Source organism: Balaenoptera musculus, chromosome 12 (assembly GCF_009873245.2).
Source record: "Balaenoptera musculus isolate JJ_BM4_2016_0621 chromosome 12, mBalMus1.pri.v3, whole genome shotgun sequence".
Taxonomy (NCBI): domain Eukaryota; kingdom Metazoa; phylum Chordata; class Mammalia; order Artiodactyla; family Balaenopteridae; genus Balaenoptera; species Balaenoptera musculus.
This window is the reverse complement of record NC_045796.1, coordinates 76,517,501-76,536,803: the sequence shown is the minus strand read 5'-3', so window position 1 is coordinate 76,536,803 and position 19,303 is coordinate 76,517,501. Positions and strand designations below refer to the sequence as shown.

General features: G+C 40.0%; 1 protein-coding gene across 2 annotated transcripts in view; it reads left to right on the top strand.

Annotated features, from left to right (window-relative positions):
• The window catches only part of BCKDHB (branched chain keto acid dehydrogenase E1 subunit beta), a 238,506-nt gene that overhangs the window by 30,144 nt on the left and 189,059 nt on the right, over positions 1-19,303 (top strand). For both annotated transcript variants that reach the window (XM_036871420.1, XM_036871421.1), the window contains exon 4: positions 19,168-19,301. In XM_036871420.1, the coding sequence (XP_036727315.1) occupies positions 19,168-19,301 (134 nt within the window). The remainder of the gene's footprint in view (positions 1-19,167; positions 19,302-19,303) is intronic.

Here is a 19,303-nt window from a genome sequence, read left to right as displayed (position 1 = left end):
TGAAGTACAGTTGACTTATAATATGTTAGTTTCTGGCGTACAACAAGATGATTCAGTTATATAAAGATACACATTCTTTTTTATATTCTTTTCCATTATGGTTTATCACAGGATACTTAATGTAGTTCCCTGTGCTATACAGTAGGGCCTTGTTGTTTATCCATTCCATATATAATAGTTTGCATCTGCTAATCCCAGCCTCCCACTCCATCCCTCCCTCCCCCAACCCCCCTCCCCCTTGGCAACCATAAATCTGTTCTCTATGTCTGTGAATCTGTTTCTGTTTCGTAGATAAGTTCATTTGTGTCATATTTTAGATTCCACATATAAGTGATATCACATGGTATTTGTCTTTCTCTGTCTGACTTACTTCACTTAGTATGATAATCTCTAGATCCATCCATGCTGCTGCAAATGGCATGATTTCCTTCTTTTTTATATGCCCTCCTTACTTCTGATCTGAGTGATTATAGTCTTTGTCATGAGTCTGTTGTAACTCTCTTCCCTCCTCTAGTTCGTGTTATATACATCTGTGAGATTAGCTTTTCCAGAATACAGCTCTGATCACAATACTTTCTTGCTTAAAATCTTCCCCGTGTTGAATGGTAAAACCCAGTTTCCTTAGCTTGTGCTTAAGATCATAAATGGTCTGGCTTTGAATTTTCTTCCCAACTTTAGTTTTTCCCCCATACTCTTGGCTGCGTCCACACTGCTCCCAGTTGCCCCTCTGCCTATGTGATGCTGTTTCTGCCCCTCAGAAACTCCTCCTCTGCTTCACATCTGACCTGTACCACCCCTCCCAGCTCCTCTTCCTCAGCCTTTACCACCTACAAGTAATTTCTCTTGATTGTTCTGTCTGTTTCCTTCTAGCACTGCATCGGTAACTCATATACTTTGAGTTACTTTGTCCCATGTTTTACTTATATTTACAATTCATCTTCCTATCTCTCATGAGGCCCAGAATGGTGCCAAGCATGGAAATTGGTTGAATGGCTGGAGGAGTGGGCAGCCGGTTGTCATGACTCAGTGCAGATAAAGTGATGATTCATTTAACTGCCACAGCAAAAGTATTACATATCAGGAAAGACTTCTAATGGGATTTTTTTTTTTAAAGCTGCTGTGAGTGAGGGCTTAGGGACCTCTTTTAAGGATCGTCTGTCAACTGTGTCAGATCTCTTCTCAATCAGAAATCTTTTTTATTTAACTTAATTCTTAGTGTTTGACTGTGTCCTAGATATTTCAGTGAGCCGGCCACTACTCTGATGGTATGTGGGATGTCGCTATGGCAAGCTTATTAAGTGCTGCCCGGACGACACGTGTGTACGTATATGTGTGGCACATATCCATGAATGTCTGTTTTACCTGAGATTAATATGGTGAGCATCTGTGTGTTCCCGCACAGTGGTTATTAGAGGAATTCATGGGTTCACTACTCTGCCTAATGATCTATACCAGTTATTTTCTACTTTTTGGTAAATTCCATTGATGTTTTCTGATTCTGCTTTATTATCGTTGAAGTATGAACTAGAAAAGTGCCGTACACAAGTACTTAGACTGTAGAAGTGACGTGCAGGTTTTGTTCATAATCATTGATTTTAGAGGAAAAAATATCTAGAGCTAGCAAAAGAAATGATAACGCGATGGGTTATAAAAATTATTAAACATTTCAGATTTAGAAGAGAATGATATGATTGAATCTTCAAAACTAACTTCTTTTTGGCTGAACATCAATCATTTGGGGCTTTTAAACTGTATTACTTTGGGGACCATATTAAGGATTGTAATTACGGTATCCGTGTTTAGCTTTGCCTGTATGTGGACCTTGAATTATTTCTCTAGCCCTGTGACTCACAGATAACTTTAAAAAGAGCTGATAGAGTTAGTGAATGTTGTTTATTTTCTGGTTAAAACTGGTCCTTCATTCTCTTGAGCTTTATTTTATTAATAGCTCTTCAGATCAGACTTAGAATTGGTTTAATGTCGACTTTCTCCTATTTACAAAGGGGAAAGTTCATTTATTTTTTTGTGCTTCTTTGTCATGCTGTTCCCTTTGCTTCTGAGAAAAGGACACCAACCTATTTAGATAGGGACCTTTAGGCTATTTATAAAGCGAGGCAGGTTAATTGAAATTGAAAGCTCGGTAATGTCCTCCTCGGTGAATGACGCACGAGGATGACGTTGCGTGCTGTGTGCCCTTCTAGGCAGGACTCAGCTGGAGGAATTTGTGTGCTTTGAGCTCTGGTGTTGACGTAGGTGCTGGGTACGGATATGTTTTAGGAAACATCTCATTTCCATATAAATGAAGGAAGATTAAAAAAAATTTTTTTTAGATGGCTTGCCCTGAAATTCCAGCTGGTATCACAAGGATGATGAAAATATTTCTTTTGACGATCTGGAAAAACAGCTTTGGTTGTATTCAAGCACAGTGAAGTCATCACAGGTTTATTCTGAAATACTTACTGTATTCATTTATTGGAATCTGTTTATTCCAGCATCAGCTATGTGTATGTGTATTTGAAAACACGTTTTTAGTGTGTATTTCTCTAAATAACTCTAGACTCTCAATAAATTTTAGGTAGCTTCACTTAATAAATTTGTATAGTTTCATCAGTAAATGTGTCGATTTGATTACAATAAAAGGTAGAACCCAATAGGTCATCTTCTTTCTTACATGATGAAACTGCGGTTCCTCTTTTGAGACATAGTAAAAGATCAGTTTGACTGAAATGAGTTTTTGTGTTTTTCTTTCCAAGTGTCACTTAAAGGACAGTCTTACTTAAGCTTAGATAGTTGTATGGTACATACCCCCCTAAAACCCAAGCATTCAGATTACATTTGTTTAAATTCAGTTTTGTGTAAGACAAGGTGATTTTGTAAGTGGGACTTCTGTCTCCTTAACTCGCATTGATCATGCTCAGAAACAAAATTTCAGCTTATGCACAAGTGTTAAAATACCAGTGGTTGATATATTACTAGCTGTAGTTGGTCTCCTGTGGGCCCATAGCCCCCATCAGAGTCAGTGTTGGGTGATTCCTGCAGATGCCCGGGGCTCTGGGGTGCTGAGTTGGTTCCGTTCTGCCGGGGTCATACGGTTACCTTTGTGGATCATTGTGTATAAGGGTCTTACTCCAATGCCTGGTGAACAGCACATAGTTCAGGACCAGACATCGGTTTGCTCACATCCTGTCAGTGGGGTGGTGTGGAGTCACGGCTGACATCTGCTTAAATTGAACTGCAGTCTGTTAGAATCAACTGGCCCTCGTTTCCAAGCAGTGCGTTGGAAGGCTGTGGGCCCCTCGGGCTCAGTCCTTGCCCTGCACCATCTCCAGGCCTCTGCACATACACAGCTGCAGCCGTAGAGCATTTGTTCCCAATCCAGGAGTTGCCCTTGGTTGTCAACCCTTCATTCTCATTCCTGGGATATCTTTTTTGTTGTTGCTGTTATTTTTTAATTGAAATGTAGTCGATATAATACGATATTATGTTAGTTTCAGTTGTACTGCATAGCGATTTGACATTTGCATGCATTATGCAGTGATCACCACGACAGGTCTAGTGACCGTCTGTACTCCTGGGCTATCTCTTGCGGAAGGTTAGCAGTGGCTGGGCATGTGTAGCCCTCCTCCGCCCGGTGGTAAACCTCGATCTTTGGATGAAGGTGTGTGCTAGTCTCCTGCTGTACCTGTCCGTGGTCCTACTAATGGAACAAGGTTTTGGTTCATTGTTGAGAATTGCTTGTCACGACCCTGCCACCATGACTGACCTTGCTTCCCTGTCCCACCCCAGCCTTCACCCCAGGTGGAGAGAGTGCTCACTGTGGAGTGACTCAACCTGCCCTTGATGTCTGCTAGCTGGGCTGCTGTGCTGAGTGGGCTCCTCCAGATGGTCGGGGGTCTTGAAGACTGCTTATGGTCCCCAGTACCTCTCAGTGCCAACCCTCAGGGCTTCTCAACTAACAACACTTAAATCCCTTTGATTCTGTGGTGTCGCTCAAACCCTTTCTTCATTTTATTTTCATTACCACTATCCTGATAGTACTTTACATTCTTATAATACCTTATGATTTGCAAAGCACTTATATATGCCTTATCTTATTTCATCCTGGTTGGTAGGCAGGTTATTTATTTATTTATTTATTTTTTAAATGAGCTTACTTCTGTCTCTTTTGCTGGAATTTTCTTTTCTTTTTTTTTTTAAAGAGCTCCTGACTTATTTATTTATTTATTTATTTAATTTTTTTGGCTGTGTTGAGTCTTCGTTTCTGTGTGAGGGCTCTCTCTAGTTGTGGCAAGAGGGGGCCACTCTTCATCGTGGTGCGCGGGCCTTTCACTGTCGCGGCCTCTCTTGTTGCAGGGCACAGGCTCCAGACCTGCAGGCTCAGTAGTTGTGGCTCACGGGCCTAGTTGCTCCACGGCATGTGGGATCTTCCCAGGCCAGGGCTCGAACCCGTGTCCCCTGCATTGGCAGGCAGATTCTCAACCACTGCGCCACCAGGGAAGCCCTATTTTTTTTTTTTTTTTTAATAATTTTATTTACTCTTTTGGCTGCGTTGGGTCTTTGTTGTTGTGTGCGGACTTTCTCTAGGTTCGGTGAGCGGGCGCTGCTCTTCATTGCGGTGCATGGGCTTCTCATTTTGGTGGCTTCTCCTGTTGCAGAGCATGGGCTCTAGGCGTGTGGGCTTCAGTAGTTGCAGCACACGGGCTCAGTAGTTGCGGCATGTGGGCCCTAGAGTGCACGGGCTTCTGGAGTTGCGCATGGGCTCAGTAGTTGCGGCATGTGGTCGCTAGGATGCGTGGGCTTCAGTAGTTGTGACATGCAGGCTCAGTAGTTGTGGCTTGCAGGCTCAGTAGTTGTGGCTCGCAGGCTCTAGAGCACAGGCTCAGTAGTTGTGGCACACGGGCTTAGTTGCTTTGTGGCATGTGGGATCTTCCCGGACCAGGGATCGAACCCGTGTCCCCTGCATTGGCAGGCAGATTCTTAACCACTGTGTCACCAGGGAAGTCCAGGTTAGTTATTTTTATCCTAATTTTATGAATGAAGAAACTGAAGCCCAATCCAAGATCACACAGATGGAAAGTGGTGGAACCACGTCTAAACCCGTGAGTTCTGACTTGGAGTCCACACTTTTAACCATCACGCTAACTAGTGTATATACCCCAGACTTCCCATCTTTATCTCCCACTACTCTTTCTAAATCCATTTGTACTTCAGCTGCCTTGATTCACTTCCCAACTCTGAATTTGCACTTTATTTCTTGCCTCTGTGCCTTTGGTCACACTATTCCTTCTTCTATCTGTGCCTATTGAAATTCCGCCCATTTTTTTCAGGGTCCAATTCCAGTGTGTTCTCCTTCATGAAACTTTGCGTGATTCCTCCAAGCCTGAAAGAATCTCTCCTTCCCCCTCCTCTAATAGCATTTTATGTTTACATCACTCTCTTGTATCATAGTTATTTATATTTGACTTCTCTCCTTATTACATTGTAAGTTGTTTGAATATATAAAAGTGTAACATTGTTTAAATGGTATATTATCTCTGTCATTTGTAGCATCCAATTACAGTGCCTTGTATATGGTCAGGTACATATTGGGTAAATATTTATTCCACTGGGTAAAAAACATTATATCAAACAATATTTTTCACTGGGTCAGAGTTAAAGCTCTGATGGTGTCAGAAGGATGCAGGGCTTGATATTATTTCTTGCTACATCCATCTAATAAGCTTAGAGAGGTGAGAAAGGGAGGGTGGGAGGGAGACGCAAGAGGGAGGAGATATGGGGATATATGTATATGTATAGCTGATTCATTTTGTTATACAGCAGAAACTAACACACCATTGTAAAGCAATTATACTCCAACAAAGATGTAAAAGAAAAAAAAAAAGAAAGGTATACTTGAGATATCTCACTCTCTTAATATATCCTCAGTTTATCCTATGTCTTAGGATACAACTCATTTGTTAAAGATCTTATCTAACTTGCAACAAATTGAGCACTTTGTTCATCTTTAAAAATATTTTTTTTAATTGAAGTATAGTTGATTTACAATGTTGTGTTAATTACTGCTGTACAGCAAAGTGATTGTTACACACACACACACACACACATATATATATATATATATATATATATATATTCTTTTTTAAAATATTCTTTTCCATTATGGTTTATCTTAACATTTCATTCCAATGTTCCATATTTTTAGTAACCTCCAATCTGATAATTGCTAAGAGTAATTGCATTTCTTGGCAAACAAAAGAAGATCCAACTTCTAAGTCCCCAAATAATTTTATTTTACTCTTTAAGATTTCTTTATAATTCGGGGCTTCCCTGGCGGCGCAGTGGTTGAGAATCTGCCTGCCAATGCAGGGGACACGGGTTCGAGCCCTGGTCTGGGAAGATCCCACATGCCGCGGAGCAACTGGGCCCGTGAGCCACAATTGCTGAGCCTGCGCGTCTGGAGCCTGTGCTCCGCAACAGGCGAGGCCGCGATGGTGAGAGGCCCGCGCACCGCGATGAGGAGTGGCCCCCACTTGCCGCAACTGGAGAAAGCCCTCGCACAGAGACGAAGACCCAACACAGCCATAAATAAATAAATAAATAAATAAATAAGTAAACCCAAAGTTAAAAAAAAAAAAAAGATTTCTTTATAATTCATTAAAAGTAAAAAAAAATCCCTTTAAAATTTATACCCAACTTCTAAGAGTGTAGCAAGCAGGAAATATTGAACTTAATCTTTTTGAATAACTCTATCATAATTATGATCATGTGAACTGTGAAGTTGACATAGTCATTTGGAGATACTCGGTTGAATCTGAACTGATGTGAGGACTTTACCTGAAATTTCCCTTATGTCTAATAGCTTCCCTTTCTCTCCACCCCTTTTCCTATAAGATGGATGATTTAAAGACTACTTGACACTTTACTATTAGTAACATCTTAGTTTTATACCCAAGTTTGGAGATTTTATACTGCCTTTTCAGGATAGAAACATGTATACATTTATGCAGAGTGATAGTACTATATTGCAATGCAATTAATTATTGAATCAAAGTTTGAAGCACTTTTTTTTATTGATTGATTGATTGATTGATTGCTATGTTGGGTCTTCGTTTCTGTGCTAGGGCTTTCTCTAGTTGCAGCAAGCGGGGGCCACTCTTCATCGGGGTGCGCGGGCCTCTCACTATCGCGGCCTCTCTTGTTGCAGAGCACAGGCTCCAGACGCGCAGGCTCAGTAGTTGTGGCTAACGGGCCCAGTTGCTCCGCGGCATGTGGGATCTTCCCAGACCAGGGCTCGAACCCGTGTCCCCTGCATTGGCAGGCAGATTCTCAACCATTGTGCCACCAGGGAAGCCCCACACTTCTTTTTTTTGATGTGGACCATTTTTAAAGTCTTTATTGAATTAGTTACAACATTGCTTCTGTTTTAAGTTTTGGTTTTTTGGCCGAGAGGCATGTGGGATCTTAACCTCCCCGACCAGGGACCGAACCCTCACCCCCTGCATTGGAAGGCTAAGTCTTAACCACTGGACTGCCAGGGAAGTCCCTGAAGCACCTCTTTTAAAAGTTCTTTTAAGGAAATTCTCAAGTGTTTTCTTGACCATTTTTAAAATCACTGTTTTAAAGATGCTTTTAATTTTACTTTGTTGTTGGTAAGTAGATTACGTACTGTGAAGGCTTAAACCAACTATCTTATTTGCTTTAGTTTTTGGAGAAACATCTGAGGGAATTTCAGGACACTGTTCATAAAGAATTTTTACATTCAGATTAAATGTTCAGAATTATTTTGCATCCGTGACTGTGGTGCCAGATAATTAAGGTCTAATTTGATATATTTTAGCATTGATGAATTGAGTAGTTTGCAGTAGCCAATTTAGGAAAGAAACTTCTCCAGTAGAATGGAGCAAGTCTTGATAAAGGAAACAAGGCCACACTTAAATCAAAGCTCAGTTTCCTTATTTGAAGATGTGGGGCTGGTGGGAAGATCTTCAATAGTACTAGGATTTTGTGCTTCTGTAATTTGTTTTTCTGCTTGCTATCCTTTCATACCCAACCATAATCTTTACATGATCCTTAAGTTATTTCACAGATTCTCTACCTAGTTTTCGCTTTTGATTTAAAGAACATATTTTCTCCCTGTGGAATGCCTTATAGGTATAACTTTGAACTTTTTTCCTCCAGTAGATAATAAGAGTGTTCCTATATGCCCTTCCATTTAAATGAAGATTTCTAAATTAAAGATTAATTTACCCCATGATAAGTTTTTTTCTAATGATAGTGCTTTTAAACAATTGCTGTACTCTCCTTGGGTAATTTATTTTAAAAACCATTTTTTTTCAATGTATTCCTAAGCAGAATTTTTCTTCTAAAGTTGAACAGTGGAATTATTTTATTTGATATTTTCCTAAGACTTTTTTTTAAAGATTTTTTAATTATTTATTTGTCTATTTTATTTTTATTTTTGACTGCATCAGGTCTTAGTTGCGGCACATGGGGGATCTTTGCTGAGGCACGCTGGCTCTTCGTTGTGGTGTGCGGGCTTCTCTCTAGTTGGAGCATGTGGGTTTTCTCTCTCTAGTTGTGGTGCACAGGCTTCAGGGCACATGGCCTCTGCAGTTGTGGTGCGTGGGTTCCAGAGCGTGTAGTTTGCGGCAGGCGGGCTCTAGTTGAGGCGTGCAAACTCAGTAGTCGTGGCACACGGGCCCAGCCGCCCCACGGCATGTGGGATCTTAGTTCCCTGACCAGGGATCGAACCCGCGTCCCCTGCACCGTAAGGTAGATTCTTTACCACTGGACCACTAGGGAAGTCGCTTCCTAGGATATTTTTTCTCTAACTTGTGTTAGCTAACTATTCTGGGAGTTTTCACGTTTTCAGTGAGATTTAAAATTTGAGGGTTTTAATATCAGTGATAATCTTAAAAACATAATATAAGCATATCATCTGGATCACTTGCCATGTAATCAAATATTGCCATGTGATAAATTGGTGTTTGTGCTACGTGAAGGCCAGCTACTTCACAGTGTCTGAAGTCTATGAAGCATTCACTGAAATTCAAACAACAAACTGTTTTAATAGCATCCCTGTATGCCATACCCAGGGGAACCAGCATTATAGCAATAACATGTTCAAGTTACAGACAGATGAATTTAATAGATTCCATTTACCTTTCAACCATTCATTAATAGTCAGTATATCAGTAAGTACACACTGAAGAATTTTCTATACCCGATTCCAGCAGTAATTGAATAGATACGCATTTAATGAGGATTTCAACATGGCTGTGATACCAACTTTATCGGGATGTAACTTCCTTAAAATTAGCATTCAAGGAATGCCTTGGGTATTTTTTTTAGTATGAGGTCTGATTATCCTCAATTGTCAAAGAAGGCCATGAGGTTACGTATACTATTTTGTACAGTGAATTTAAGTGAAAAGGCATTTTTTTTCATTAGAATGATTAATTAAAAAAAATCAGAGGGATTATAGATAGAATCCTATCTGAAGCTACATTGCTACAGCAGAAAACCATTATTTCTTATACTCCATTTTTGCTGTTAACTTGAATTTAATTGGTTATGCAGTGTTTTTTTTCTTTGTATTTAAAAGTTTGCTTTGCCTTTATCTTTTTATCAGGGTAATAAATGCTGAGTTTAATTTTGTATAAATTAAAATATATTATAATTGATTTAAGTTGACATTAGGAATGCAGAGTATATTTTTCCTTTAAAAGTCGTCCATCTAATACTTGGTTTGAGAAGTCCTGGTCTATGATATTGAACATTATTGTATCATAATTATAGTGGCTAACCCCAACCAGATGTTTCCTATTTCAGTTTCTATTAGATGATTTTATAATTTCCCCTGATTTTGGCCATCATTTCTTATTTTAATGTTATTTTGGTCATTCGTTTTTCTCATCCATTCATCTGTTGAACAGATATTTTTAAAATGTTGTATGTCAAGGACTATTTAAGGTACTAGAGATGATTGAAGATAGTTCTCCTCTGTATGCCTGGGTGAGTGTATGCTCTCTCTTCTCTGTCACATTTTCCCATTATTTAAATGCAAAATGTCATGTATGTGTTACTACATTTTCAAGTAAACTACTATCTGCCTTGCTGTCATATCTATATGTTTTGAGCACTTGGTGGGACATTACTACATCCTGATTGTCATAGACTAAGTGCTTTTTCAGCCCAAGCTTGATGGGCCTTTTAAGCCTGTTCATTCAAGTAAAACTATTGAATGACTACTAAATTCAAGGCACTGTGCTAGGTACTATTGAGTGTTCAAAGACGAGTGAGATGTCGTCTGCATTCTCAGTAGAGGAGCTCACAAATTCTAATCCGGTCATTGAATCCTCGCAACTGATTTGGGCTTTGCTGGATCTGGACATTGTTGGTTCTGCACCTAGAGTGGTAGACTCATTGGTTACAGTGGGACCTCCTGCATTTCATCTATCCAGTCATTCAATAAACATTTACTAAGCACATTTGCTCCTGGTTGATTTTTATCCTCTTTAATTTTTCTGTCTTATCTATTTTAATAACCCAGATCTCTTTCCTAGGAGTATTCAGAATAATAAATGTAGAATCTATAGAACAAAACTCACAAATAGCACTTTCTAGCTCTTGTTGCCTGGAGGCTACAGTTTGGAGAATGTTACTGTAAGATCATTGTAAGTAGAGGTACACTTAACGAAATCTGGAGGCCTTGGAACCTGGCATCTTCTGGAACCATAAATATAGTGCTGCTTTCCAGGGAAAGCAGGATTAATCAGAGGATAGGGGCTGATTATTAATCATCTATGTTCCCATTTTACTGTTAATTTACAGGATTAATTAATCAGACTATCCAGAGTGATGCAGGTCCAAGGATGGCCTTGGCTAACCTGTGGGATGTCTGGAGTCGTAATGACCCTTTTGAGTTGTCCGTAGGTGGGCTGCAGTGACCCCAGGCCTTTATACTCTCAACGCTGATCAATCATTGGATGTTGGCCACCAAGCATGACCCTGCGCTTGGAGGTCAGTGTAGTTGAGGCTGACAGCACTCCCAGCAACCGGGGCTGCAAGTTCTTCATGGACCGGGGAGCTGGGCTGCATGCGTCAGAGTGCCCACCCCAGGCAGGAGACCATGACCGCTACCTTGATGGTAGGAGTGCCTATTCAACTCACTTTTTCGTTTTTCTAGTTTTGGGTCATGAGTAGCCAAATTTAGTATGCTAACATATGGCAGATTAGTTATGGCCTAGGTGGTTTATATTTCCCCTATTACTTTATGCACTTTATATACTTTCCACCTAAGTATTAATATTCCTTACCTCCAATAATAAGTCTTGGTTTACTGAGGACAATCCTGTTTTCCTGGGACTGCTCAGTTTAGGCCTGTTGATCAGTTAACATCTGTTCATTATTTTTGGTATCCCAATACTCCCAGACATATTTCAGTTTGGAAGATAACTTGTATGCTCGTCTTACCTAGTGTGTTTAGAAACATTTATTTGCATATTTATCTTCTAAATGTCTATCTGGCCTGTTTATCTAATGAATGCAATGTTCTGTTCTCTTCTACCTCTTATTTTAAGACTAGAAGTGATCTGGATTAACTTTGTATTTTTGCTTTATTTGACCCTCAAACAAATGCTTTTCATCTTTATTAAATTCTTCACCAGCAAACTTTATATCACAACATATTCCAGACAGTATGTGACTAAAATTACTGGGATATATTACCTGCCCTGTTAAAATTGTGTCTATAATGACATTTATTTCCCGTGTTTTGTATCTTAGTCACAAATGTTTATGTCCTTGTTTATCTTTCTGCTCAAGGAATCTGGGACTTGAGTGCTTTCTCTGATGGAGTTGATCTTTTTTCTGGAAGGATGTTCTGACCTATTCAGATTTGTGTCCTAAGGAAATTCTAGTTCCTTAGATAGAGATGGGCAGTTTTAGAGCTGCCTTTTCAGAAATTTTTATTGGGAAAAATTTAATTTTACCCCAGGTGGATTTAATAACTTACAGGGCCACTTTATTCACAAGGAAAACTCTAATTTAAAACTAGTTATGCGTTCCAAAAAATGTGTAGGCATTGAAGATACTGAGATCTTCAATTTTCTTATTTGTTGTCACCTTAAACCACGCTGCCGCTTTTTCCTAAGTGTTGTTTCTTTGCACTCTTTTCACTGTTTCTGGTCCACAGGTGTGGCCTAGATGTTGTCATAGGGAACGGGGTTCACTGGTGGACTCAGTTTGCCCATCTGTGATTCTTTGGCCAGAGACGTCAACTGCTGGTGACGTTTGGCATCATTTAGTGGATGATGTCTTTAACAGACAGTACGCTGCCAGTGGTGTCAAACTTCTTATCACGTTCCCTTCACAGAAGAAAAACTGCTAGAAAGTGGTGGTATGACTTTATACTTAATCTTTAACAAATGAGAAGTTGGAGTCAGTTATTTAAATGATTAACCACCTACACTTGTGCATTCTACACATGTTTTTATTGACTCAGGGGATCATGGAGTTACACAAAGATATTAGCCCAAAACTTAAGGAAAGGTACCAAAATATAAGAAAGTGGCATGTTGTATGAATATCTTTTATTTTTTAAATTTTTTTATTTTTTAAATTGAAGTATAGTTGATTTACAAAGTTGTGTTGGTTTCTAGTGTACGTCAAAGTGATTCAGTTACACACATATATATATATATATATTCTTTTTCATATTCTTTTCCATTATGGTTTATTAGAGGATATTGAATATAGCTCCCTGTGCTATACAGTAGGACCTTGTTGTTTATCCAGTCTCTATATAATAGTTTGCATCTGCTAACCCCAAATTCTGAATCCAACCCTCCCCCTACCCCCACTTGGCAACCACAAGTCTGTTCTCTATGTCTGTGAGTCTGTTTCTGTTTTGTAGTTAAGTTCATTTGTGTCTTAGTTTAGATTCCACATATAAGTGATACCATATGGTATTTGTCTTTCTCTTTCTGACTTCACTTAGTATGATAATCTCTAGGTCCATCCATGTTGCTGCAAATGAATATCTCCTATTCTTATTATCTGTATTATCAATAACCGTAAGTTTATCTGAAATGTTAATCTTACTCAGTTGTCTTAAATTCAGAAAGAAGTAATTCAGGTATTATTTATTCTTTTCTGACCCAGTCAAGGCTGTTGGTCATTGTAGAACTTTTAGTAACTGCAGTCCCACCATCATCTCAATTGGAAGCCTCCCCAGCTCTGATGTCTACCTTGAACCTCCCTGTCTCACTGCCTCTAGTGCTTTGACTCCAACAGTCCTTTGACCTTATTGATTCTTTTTTTTTTTTTTATAAATTTTATTTATTTATTTATTTGTTTTTGGCTGTGTTGGGTCTTTGTTGCTGCGCACGGGCCTTCTCTAGTTGCAGTGAGCAGGGGCTACTGTTTGATGCGGTGCGCAGGCTTCTCACTGTCATGGCTTCTCTTGTTGTGGAGCACGGGCTCTAGGCGTGCAGGCTTCAGTAGTTGTGGCACGTGGTCTCAGTAGTTGTGGCTCACGGGCTCTAGAGCGCAGGCTCAGTAGTTGTGGTGCATGGGCTTATTTGCTCCGCGGCATGTGGCATCTTCCTGGGCCAGGGCTCAAACCTGTGTCCCTTGCATTGGCAAGTGGATTCTTAACCACTGCGCCACCAGGGAAGACCCTTATTGATTCTTAAAATCCACGAATCCCACCACCCTGTCCCTGACTCTTACTCCCCCGATGACTTTTCTTCTCTTTATACCCAGTTTAAATTCCATGCCATGATTTGCTTGGCAAAATCCAATGCTAGTTAAATCCACCTCTGTCTGAATCCTAAATCCGGGGCTGAATATTGCTGGAACAAAACGTGTCATCTTGCCAACTGACCTCACTTTCCGTTCAAGGCTAGTGACCTCCACAGCCCACTCATGCTGCACGTTCCTGCTTCATTCACTCTTCCATTTTCCCAGATGACTATTTCATACACTCTTTTCTCAACACTGCCTCCCCTGTCCTTACCCTTAGCTAATAATCTAGTTTCACATTTTACTAAGAAGATAGATGCAGCAAACATAGAACTTCGGCAGGCTCTTGCCACTGCATCTGTCTGTGTACCAGCATCAGTGCCCGCAAATGCTTTCCTCCTGCACTCTGAATGAACATCAGGGTTCTTGTCACCTCTCCACACCAGACCCCTGCCTCTGTCACCTTCTTCAAACACATGGTTCCAATCGTTCTTCCTTCTCTCCATTTCATTAATCTTCTCAATCATCAATGTCCCCCTCTCTATTGATCATTTCTGTCAGCCTTCAAATATCCTGTTATTTCTTCCATCTTAAAATAATCCCTCTATTGATTTCATATTCCTCTCCAGCTCATTGTTGTTCCTTTTCTCTTCTTTCCTTTGCAGCAAAATTTCTCCAAGTAATTGTCATTATTTCTTGTCTCCAATTTCTCTTCTCCCATCCCTCTTGAATTAGGCATTTGTTTTCTCCCTCCCTCCCGCGTGGCAGACACTGTTATGTCTGGGTCACCAGTTAGAAATTCCTCAGCCCTCATCTCACTTTCAACTGGCACGGGCTGGTCTTAGAATCACTTGCTTCATTTGACTTCTAGGCCAGCACGTTCTACTATTTTTCCTCCAAACTCTGGCTTTTTTTCGTTCTCAACTTTGCTGATTATTTTTCATGTCTTTTTAACACTGGGTCTCTCCTTTCTCTAGGTACCCATTTAAATGTACTTGGGAATCTCATCCAATCACATGTTTTTTTAATGCAGTCTTCATGCTGAAGACTTTCAACTCATATATCCAACAGTCTAATGAGTGGCTTTACCTTAATGTCTGAAGGCATCTCAAACGTAACATCTCCACAACCGGGCTCCTGGTTTCTCATCCCAACATGCTGCTTCCTAGTTTTCCCTTCCTTGGGCAGTGGTAACTCTCTCCTCAGGCTACTCAAGCCAAAAGCCACTGCATCATCCTTAGCGTTTCTCTGACTCATACTGCACGTCCCTTTCCTCAGTAAATCCTTCTGACGCTATCTTTAGACTGTATCTGGAGGCTCACACCTTTCCTGCCGTTCCATATTATCATCTCTTGCTGGGATGATTGCAGCAGCCTATCATCAGTCTTGCTGTGTCCACATTCGCCTATTTACAGGCTGTTCACCAAATACCAGCCAGAGGGATCCTGCTGAAATGCAACTTGGAGGATGGCGTGACTTTGCCCCTTGGCTTCCTGTCTCACTCACCTACTTACTGACTCACTCATTCTCACAGTCAAACTCAGACTGTTTACAGTGACCCCCCCCCCCCCCCGCCACCGAGGCCCCATCTGACCTGTGCCACTGCCCCAGCCCATCCGTTTAACTCTTCAGCTTCTTCTCTTACCACTATTTCTCTTACTCCATACCAGGCACTCTGGTCTTCGTACCTTTCCTCTGAAGTGCTAAACATATTTATACCCCAGGACTTTTGCACTTGCTGGTCCCTCTGTCCAGAACACTGATGCCCTGGGATGTACGCACGGTACATTTCCTCACTTCCTTCAACTCTTCCTTTAAATGTCACCTGTCAGTGGTGCCTCCCCTATCTCCCTGTTTAAAGCCACAGGAGTTCCACTTCCTCTCCCCTGATCACTTACTCCCTGCTTTACTGCTTTACTGTTCTCTGCAGCTCTTGTCATCATCTAATACGCTATGTATTTTACTCATTTATTTTGTTTTTATTGTCTGTTTTCCCTGACCAGAATCTAAGTCCCATGGGGATAGGATTTTTTTTGGTTTTCTTTGCTGCTGTATCCTCTGCATCTAGAATAGCATCTAGACAATATTAGGTACTTTGTAAACATTTGAACACATGTATGAATTATTTTTGTCTTTTCAGTATCATGATTGGTCTGTTACAGATATGAAACTGAGCCATAGGGAGTTTAGTAACTTGTGGTGATAGCACTTAAACCCAGATCTGTCTTAACTCACAGCATAATCCCTGTATGTATTAATCCACCCATTGGGATACTATGTGTATGAACTTTATGTTAGGTTAATTGCATTCTAAAGTAAAGGAAGTTATCAGTATTGTGCATTTTATTTGTACTCTTACCCTCAATCCTGACCTGTTTGGGAGAAAATAGAAACAGATTTTAAAAAATTTTATACTTGCTTTTCTTCTTTTTATATATATATATATATATATTTTTTTTTTTTTTAAGAAACAGATTTTTATCATTTAGTTCATGTTGAAGCAGTTTCTGTTAGAGCATAGAAACTTGTTGGCGAGAGCTGTTAAACAGTTTCCTCAAACTGTTTTGGAGTAAGAGTTCTGAGAAACTCAACTTTTGCCTTCTAGCAGCAAAAAGGGCTATGTTTATTGAGATGAAAACTATCTGAATCCGGGCACTTGATGTAGCAAAGAATAGATAGGAACCCTGCTCATCTGGTTACGGTGCTTCCGGTATTCAGAGATGTGGATTCCACAGGTGGCAGCTGGAATCTGTGTTCATCTTCTACCAGTGACTTGTTCTTGGTCTAATGGAAGTGTAGATCTTCAGCAGTTATCAAGCTACTTGCAGTCAGATAGGAAACTGATGAGGGATGGAGGTCACAATTTCAGAAGACAGTCCCAGACCATGATGACAAACTGCAGGATGTGTCTAGCCGGCATTTCCCAGCACTCACCCCATTTGTGGTTCATGGTCAAAGGAATGATTGAGCTGAAAGTGAGTTCTGTGCAACAGGAAGAACTGGTATCCTTGGATTATGGAAATGAAACACGAAGCCCGATTGGTCCCCAGACTTTTCATCCCCTGGCCAGACTGTGGCCACTGCTTGTGTCCATCCAACTCCCTGAAATGAGAATTTTTCATGAAATACTGATACTGGCTGAGAGGTGGTAAAATTTCAGGTGAGAGTAGAGTTGTATGCTAATAACGTATCCTGCGGATTAATGGAAAACCTAAGGTGTTTATCAAGATGCTTTCATTGGAAGAGTGTCTAAAAGTCTTCAGTGGGTACCGCTGGCATCTCTGATCAGCCCGGTGGGTCCCAGCTCTTGTCATCCGCGGCAGGCACGGGGTCAGCCGAGGGTTTGAGCAGAGTGCATGCACAGATTTTGGGGTGCCCCCATGGAGTGCCCTGTTTTGAGGGACTTAGTGTCTCAGGTTCCAGCCACTGGCAGCCCCAGACTCCATTCCCTGACACCTCAGGTCAACAGGACCGAGTCTGTGTGTCTGAGTTCTAGCTGTCGCATGTCAGCCTGGGGAGTCCCCCCTGGGAACAAGCCTGATAAAGGTGGGGCCCGTCCTGCATGTGGGTCAAGGGTCAAGTCTCCTTCTTTCAAGGGTCAAGTCTCCTTCTGTTCAGACCTGCTTTTTGGTTCTCTGACACCTTTAAGTAGTTTGTTATATTCTGTCCAGATTTGTAATCATTAGATGTGGGAGGGCTAGTATGACAAAAGCTACTCTGCCATTACCGAAATGGGAACTTCAATAAGTTGTGACACGTAGTTTCTTCATTATCATTCAGTTCAAAATACTTTCTAATTTCCCTTATAATTTCTTCTCTGAGACATGGGTTATTTAGACGTATATTTAAATTTTTTTTTTCTAACACAAGGCTTAAAAAAATTTTTTTTGAGGCATAACTGACATATTAGTTTTAGGTGTACAACATAAGTTGGTATTTGTATACTTTGTGAAATGATCACCACAATTAGTCTAGTTAACCTCCGTCACCTCACATAGTTAAAAAAGTTTTTCTTGTGATGAGAACTTTTAAGATCTGCTCTCTCAGAAACTTTCAACTATGCAATACGGTATTATTAACCATAGCCACTGTGCTGTACATTACATGACTTATTTGTTTTGTAACTGGAAGTTTGTAGCTTTTGACCACTTTCACCCATTCCCCAACCCTCCACCCCACTTCTGGCAACCACCAACCTGTTCTCTGTACCTATGAGCCTGGTGTTTTGGTTTTATTTCTTTTTTTTTTTTTTTCAGATTATACATATGAGTAAGATCACATGGTATTTGTCTTTCTCTGTCTGACTTACTTCACTTAGCATAATACCCTTTAGGTCCATCCATGTTGCTGCAAATGGCAAGATTTCATTCTTTGTTATGGCTGAGTAATATTCCATTGTGTGTGTTTGTGTGTGTGTGTGTGTGTGTGTGTGTGTGTGTGTGTATGTGTGTCTATCTGTCTATCTATCTATCACATCTTCTTTATCCAGTCATCCATTGATGGACACTCAAGTTGCTTCCATATCTTGGCTGTTGTAAATAATGCTGCAGTGAACATGGGGGTGCATATATTTTTTTAAAACTTTACTATTGATTTCTAGCTTAATTCCACCATGGTCTGAGAATACACTCTGTAGGATTTTAATCCTTTGGAAGTTGTTGATTGGATATATAGCCCACTCTGTGGTCAGTTAGTGTCAGTGTTCTCTGTTTACTTGAAAAGAATTTGTATTCTTAGCTCTTGGGTGTAGTATGTCAATTAGGTTATGTTTGCTAATCATGTTCAAATGTTCAATAGTTTTTACCTTTTTATTTTGGTGTGCTTTTTCTGTCAGTGAGACTGGTACATGAAAATCTCCTACTATATTGGGAATTTTATCTATTTATCCTTTTAATTCTGTTAATTTTTTCTATTTATTTGGAGCTTGTGTTATTAGATGACTATAAATTTGGAATTATGTGCTCCTTATGAATTGAACCCTTTAACAGTATGAATTTTCCCTCTTTATCTCTGGTAATGCCTTTTCCCTTAAAGTCTACTTTGTCTGCTATTAACGTAGTGACATCAACTTCTTTTGGTTAGGTTTTCCATTGTGTGTTTTTTCCTTCTTTTTCTTTCTTTACATTTATCTTTATCGTTTGAGTGTTTGTTTGTTTGTTTTTTTAAGTAGTTAGGTTTTGCTTTCTTGTATCCCAGTGTGACAATCTTTCTTTTAATTAGGATATTTAGATTACTTAGAGTTAATATAATTACTACGTTTGCATTGAAACCAACCATCATACTATTTCTTTTCTGTTTCATCCACGTGTTCTATGCTTTTTTCTTTTGTCTCACCATTATTAACTCAGTGAATTTTCAGTTGTATTGTACATTACATTACTCTCATTTGTCACATTAAGATGACTTTCATTTCTTTTGTAGGTAAAGATAGAGTTTTTAATACCCCATTGTGTGAACAAGGAATTGTTGGATTTGGAATTGGAATTGCAGTCACTGGTGCTACCGCCATTGCAGAAATTCAGTTTGCAGATTATATTTTCCCTGCTTTTGATCAGGT